Source organism: Taudactylus pleione, unplaced genomic scaffold (assembly GCF_031769625.1).
Source record: "Taudactylus pleione unplaced genomic scaffold, aTauple2 ptg003562l, whole genome shotgun sequence".
In the NCBI taxonomy this organism is placed as follows: Eukaryota; Metazoa; Chordata; class Amphibia; order Anura; family Myobatrachidae; genus Taudactylus; species Taudactylus pleione.
In genome coordinates this window covers 48,587-55,488 of record NW_028287903.1, presented here as the reverse complement: position 1 = coordinate 55,488, position 6,902 = coordinate 48,587, and the positions used below count along the sequence as shown (strand labels likewise).

The window sequence follows — 6,902 nt, the reverse complement described above, 5'->3', positions numbered from 1 at the left end:
GCATTGAAAACACTGGAAATAGGTGACCACAAAGTGCTTCTTATCATTGTATCACTTTCTCTCACCACTTATATGACTGAGAATTGTCATCTATTTATACTCATTCTTCTTAATCCCAGAACACTCCGATACTCACCTTCCCCTTCACTATTCCTTCATCACTGACCTTGGCACGTTCTCCACATTCATCCCCACTGTGATCAATGATGAGACTCGCTTCCTATAACAATATAATTACACATGATGCTACCTCTATATGTCCCCTCTCGTTTGTCTCTTATTCCTATGTTACTCTATATATCACTCACCTCTTCTATATCTTTGACCATCTTAATTACTGATATAATGGTCAACATTCAGTATCATATTTCATGATTAATTATAACTAATAATAAAGATTTACATATTTTATTATTTTGTTATACCTATGGAGTTATATATTTTTATCATATATATATATATATATATATGTATGTATGCAGTTGGGAAGCCGGCGGACGTAATCCCGACGGCCGTCTTCCCGACTGCTTTATCCCGGCGAGGGTTAAATGACCGGCGTCTACATCTAGACGCCAGTCATTTTATCCAACGCCGGGAGACCTATCGAAGTGATGCCGGGTGTTGCAGCAGATAGCCGTGGGGGGAGGGTTAGGTTTAGGGCTTCCGGGGGGACTTAGGGTTAGGCACCCCCCCCCAGGAGGTTAGGGTTAGGCTAGGGTTAGGGTTAGGCACCCCTGGGGGGACTTAGGTTTATGCGGCGCGGAAGGGGGGGTTAGGTTTAGGCACTTAGAGGGGGGATTAGGGTTAGGCACTGGGGGGAAGGTTAGGGTTAGGCACCCCTAAGGAGGGTTAGGGGGTGGAGGTTAGGTTAGTAAATACTTACCTAGGGACGATCGGGATTTTCACCCATGTCGGGCAGCTGCTGTCGGGACTTGCGTCCGGCGGTAAGTCATACCGATTCCATATATATTGCGGTTGAATTTGATGTATTTTTTTCTGATCCGAGTGTGGCCAATAACATCGTAGCGTATTATCGATACATCGATGACCTTTTTATAGTCTGGCGAGGTTCGCAACAGTCGTTTGCTGATTTGATTGACTCACACAATAGGCGCATAGATCCTGTTAAATTCACGAATTCTATTGACATGCATTGCGTAAATTTTCTTGACGTTACTATAACTAAAAGTAATGGTCGTCTAGTGCCTTCCCTGTTTGCAAAACCGACTGATAGAAATAACATCCTATTGGCAAGCAGTGCACACCCTGTCCCTTTGAAAAATGCCTTGCCTTACTCTCAATTTTTGCGAGCTTTAAGGATTGCACCTGACAGGGTTGTAGCGTTACAACAGGTGGATATGATGTATGCTAAGTTTCTGCAGAGAGGGTATCAGAAGAGTGTTTTAGAACAGGCTAAAGCTAAAGCTTTGGCTATCCCTGTCGATAAATTATTGACCGATGTAAATTCCACCAAGGACCGCAGCATTGATAGACATCTTTGGATTAATCGATATAATCATCGTAGCACTGATATTAATAAACAAGCAAAATTATTATGGCCTATTATAACGTCCGATAAGGATCTTAATATGCTACATAATAAAAAATTGATGTCTTGTTATCAGAGAGGCAAAAATTTGAGAGATTATCTGGTCAAGAACGATGTTTCATCGATGGGCAAGCCTAGTAATATCAAGTCTTTTTTGGGTACGCCGAAGGTGGGGTGTTTTAGGTGTCCGAATTGTATCATTTGCCGTTCTCTTCAAACTGGGACATTTTTTTGCCACCCGTATTCTGGTATTAAATTTACCATTAGACATCATGTAACGTGTACCACCAAGTTTATTGTCTATGTTATTACATGCCCTTGTTCGAAGATTTATGTAGGCAAGACGGAATGTACTTTGAAAGAAAGGATGGCCCAACACCGTTCTGCTATTAGGGCTGCCCTTGCCGTAGGTACTAGTGATCAACCAGTGGCACGACATTTTGTTATTACAGGACATAATCTTTCAGCACTCCGCTACAAAATTATCGACCACGTCCCCCCTCTTATCAGAGGTGGTGATCGAGGACGAAAGTTGCTACAGTGTGAGTCACAATGGATCATGCGTTTAGACTCCCTTTCCCCTCGTGGGTTAAATGAAACACTGGGTCTTCAGTGTTTCGTTTAAATAGGTCACTATTTGTATCCATTTCAGGTGTATAGGGGCCACTCTTTGTTCCTTTATTTTATCTAGTTCTTATGTGACACGCATTTGTTATTAATTTTTTTTGTGTATCTTTTGATGGTCTGATATTAATAGGAGGGATCTGCTAATTTTTCAATTTTGTGCAGCATATTCTATGACTAGGTTCTTGTAATGATCAGTTGTTACTTACTTTGATGTGCACGCAATTGTGCACCAGTGTAGTTATGCATTTATGGTGATGTTTTGCCCTGCTTGTAAATAAGCACTTCTATATATTTTACATGATTGTTTGTATTGTTTTTATGTGTGTGTATCTTGTTTAGTGTTATTGTAGCCATGGCAACCGTTTGTTGCTGTTGTGCTGTGGTGAGGTCACTTCCAGGTCCGGAGACTTCCGGTTTTCGGCTCCAGGAAGTGAGGTCTCCGCAAGGCATGGCGTCTAACTGCTATTTATATGTGGTAAGTGTCTATTATATGTTTGACTTGTATGCTTGACGAAAGCGCGGAATAAAGCGCTGAAACGTTGCAAAATGATCTTCTGGTTGTGAACACATTTATTATGGAGTGCCGCCTTGCGTTCTATATATATATATATATATATATATATATAAAATTATATATATATATATATATATATATATATATATAGTTACAAGAATCACATAGACTGGGTAAAATCCATCAGTAGCTTTATTGCTCACCACAGTCAGGTTTACAGGACATGGCAGTTTCACAGGCAAGATAATACATAAAGTCTTCCAAACAGCAATGTTTCTTCAGTGGACTCGCAGGTCCTGGAACCCTAACACTAGTCACCCCAGGACCTATAAGCTGGGTGACTATCTCACCATCAGGCTCAGTTGTGCCAGTGTCTCTGCAGTTCTTAAACCAGCTTCCCACAGGTGTCTGTAATCGGCTGCATTTCCAGGCACTGATTGATCAACACCTGAACTGGACATAACACAATCCGAATGCCAACGCTCTGCCAAACCTGGGAGATCTGGATATTCCACATTTACTTCCTGTGGAATTATGCTAACCCTGTCACACTCCTCCCCTCTTAGCTTCAACCACCCTGGTGATGCGAAAACACTTTCAGGTGAGCTATCTGCCTCGCCCACATCTATTTGTGCCATCTGTCCGGGTACACAGCTCTCTACAATTTTCTCCAGTTTGTCATCCTCACCTTCCTCCTCCTCCTCTAGCTTCACCATAGGGTTGTTTGGAGGATCAGGCCCAACAAACCTTCTGGAATGTACATCAGCATTGAGGGGCTGTTTCCCTTGACGATGCTGCACCTCAAACTTAAATGGCTGCAAAGACAAAAACCAGCGGGTTACACGAGCATTCACTACTTTGTTCATGTGCATCAACTGTAAAGGGGCCTGATCTGTAACCAACACAAACTCCAGCCCCAACCAATAATATTTTAATGAGTCTACTGCCCAATTAATTGAGAAGAAAGAGAAAGATACTCTCTTTTTGTGGGGCACTCAAACTACTATATTATAAAACGTAGCTTTTAATATGTGTGCTATTAAAATAATGAAATAATGTGACAAACATCTATACGTGAACACTGAAAAAAAACAAACACAATATGTAATCTGGGCCACAGTGGGTCCAGTTATGAGTGACTGATAAGAGATAGGGAAAAAGTTTTATATATATATCCGATCTCTAAATCCCAATATGGGTCAGACACAAAAATTATGACACTGTGGTCAAAAAGGCGAAAATATGTATATATTGAAGGGGATTTATATAAGGAAATATAAAGGATATCTGCCCTTCAATGTAATAGTCGGTGACTACCTAGCTAACTCCCTGTAAATAGGGGTGGTTCCAAAATTGCTGTCTGTTTTGGAATACATCTACTATACAAGTGATTCTGTCAGTAGTCCCACCAGTGCTTAGGATATCCTCATCCCCTTTTCCCTATACAAAGTTGCCCAATTAATTGCCCAGCACTCTTGCTCCGCAGTTGAGTACTTGCGCTCCCTGGGCAGCAATTTCCAGCTAAGGTAGAGGTTGGGTTTCTCTTCCCCGTCTACCACTTGGGAAAGGTCTGCCCCCAATCCCGTACCTGAGGCATCTGTCTGCAATATAAACTTCTTTTTAAAGTTATGAGCCTGCAAAACAGGTTCTGCACGCAAGGAGCGCCTTAAATCCTGCCATGCAGCTTCTGCTGCTCTAGACCACACTATCTTGTCTGAGGACTGTTTTTTAAGACACTCAGTTAATGGTGCTGCCCTAGTGGCAAAAGGAATGTTCTGAGCTGGGATTTACATTTGGGTTTAGGCCATGTAAGGACCGCCTCCACCTTACTGGGCTGAGGTTTTACCTGCCCTCTGCCTACAATATATCCCAAATATTTTGCCCTCACCATTCCAATGGCACACTACACAGGATTAGCAGTAAACCAATGTGCCTGTAAAGATTGCAACACTGCTTCTACTCTTGGTAGCTGTGACTCCCAGTCGGGGCTAAAGATGACTGTGAGGTCGCAGCAACCTGTTCATAGCCCTCTGTAGGGTTGCCGGAGCCCCATGCAGACCAAACAGCAGCTTTTTATACTGAAACAAACCTGGGGTAGAGAAGGCTGTTTTGGCATTATCAGCTTCAGTTAAAGGAATCTGCCAATACCCTTTTGTCAGATCTAGGGTGGTGAGATACTCATGGTTTCCTAGATTCTCCAACAGCTCATCCACCTGGGGCATCGGATAGGAATCAAACTGTGACACTTTATTTAATTTGCGAAAATCATTGCAGAATCTTAAATCACCTGAAGGTTTAGGCCAGTGATTCCCAACCTCTGTCTTTAAGTTCTGTAACACCTCTCACTCCTGCCCACCTGTCCTCACTTCAGTTAACTCTGCATGTAATAACTGAATTTGGGTCTCCTGCCCTACAGCCAATTCAGCAAACGCTTTCATCAATTCCTCCATATTACACTGCTTTATCCCTTTATGGACAAACTTAGGAGGCTTTATAAATTCTCTTTTGGAAGCCAGTTCCCCAGCAATCTATATCAGCTGGCTTCTCTTAAAACTGCCCAACATTCCCTGGCCTTTCAACCACATACATAGGAATTAAGCAGTTTTTATATTGTGCACAATTTGCTTATACACAGACATATCACTGTGAACAACTGCCATTTTATGGCTTTCCTGCCACACTCACCCACCCAGCTGCTAGTAAAATGTCTCACTCACCAAGCCACTGCGCAGTGGGTAGAGTCCTGCAAAGCATCTCACTGCTGCTGGGGTGGATCCGGTCACTGTATCTGGGCTCTTGCTGCGTAGTAGTATCCAGCAAGGTCCCTGGTTGGGCACCAAATGTGACAGGAATCACATAGACTGGGTAAAATCTATCAATAGCCTTTATTGCTCACCACAGGCAGGTCACACTATATATATATATATATATATATATATATACCCAGATACAAGGAAATACAGAAATATACATTTAAGTCCATTATAGCAATGCTCAACTGATGACAGAGTTGAGCTCCATCGATTCGTTCAAACCACCAGGGTATAGAGGGTTAAATCTTATTACCCCATAGACCTCACTACTACACTAAATGGATGGATAAATGGATTACCCCCTCTAGCTGTCAGTGAGAACATTTCACTCCCAGTGATTATAAGACAGGCGGGATCACTATTATGCTTATGGTAAAAGTGTCGTGGAACACTATGCATAGTACTTCTATTAATAATCTTCTGACAATGATCCCTAGTACATAGGAGTCTGATAGTACGTCCCACATAAAAGAGACCCCAATCACATGTGAGCAGATATACAATAAACTTAGAGTTACAGGGCCTGATGCAGCAAGGATCGCAGTGACTAATACGCACGCAATTGGCTGATGCAGCAAGGATCGCAGTGACTAATACGCACGCAATCGGCTGATGCAGCAAGGATCGCAGTGACTAATACGCACGCAATTGGCTGATGCAGCAAGGATCGCAGTGACTAATACGCATGCAATCGGCTGATGCAGCAAGGATCGCAGTGACTAATACGCACGCAATCGGCTGATTGTTGCGTTCTGTGCATGGGTATGCATCACTGCGTGTGCGCGAACTCACCACTGTGATTACACAGCAAGCAAACTGCGATCGCAGACATCAGGCAGTCCCATCGCAGAGTGAGTGGCAGGAGGTGACTTTTGGGGGTGGTGACGGGAGGGGGTGGTTGGCAAATTGCAGGCGTGCCAGTGGGTTTGATTTTCTGTCCAACCATCCAACTAGTTGATTGGTTGGAATGAAAATCCGGTAAGGTATGAAAGTAAATGACAATCAGCAATTTGCTCCCAAAATGCCGGAAAATGGACAAAAACTGTTGTTTAAACAAATTGTTTAGGTCAAACATTTAACAAACTTGTCTGACGCCATTTTCATCTGTTTTCTGGCATTTAGGAGCAAATCGCTGATCATCAGTTACTCCCATACATTACCAGATTTTCATTCCCACCAATCACCTAGTTGGATGGTTGGACAGAAAATCTTTACGTGTATGCAGCATTAGGCATAAGCAGTTTTTGTCTATCCATTAAATGGACCTCTGTATATGCCAGTTCTAATAAAGTCTCTGGTTAACACCATTGTTTGAAAGTATGGAGCATATCTCTAGCTTGTCTTGAAAACATCTCTATGCCGATATAATTGCGTCGAAGGCGCATAAACTGGCCCTTTA

The 6,902-nt window shown here is 42.6% G+C and overlaps 1 protein-coding gene across 1 annotated transcript; it reads left to right on the top strand.

Moving 5' to 3' along the window:
- Positions 1-345: 345 nt before the first annotated feature.
- On the top strand, positions 346-2,327 carry LOC148430596 (uncharacterized). The gene is made up of 2 exons (XM_088466574.1): positions 346-359; positions 1,007-2,327. The coding sequence occupies exons 1-2, from the start codon at positions 346-348 to the stop codon at positions 2,172-2,174; spliced, it is 1,182 nt and encodes a 393-aa protein (XP_088322700.1). The 3' UTR covers positions 2,175-2,327.
- Positions 2,328-6,902: the final 4,575 nt, after the last annotated feature.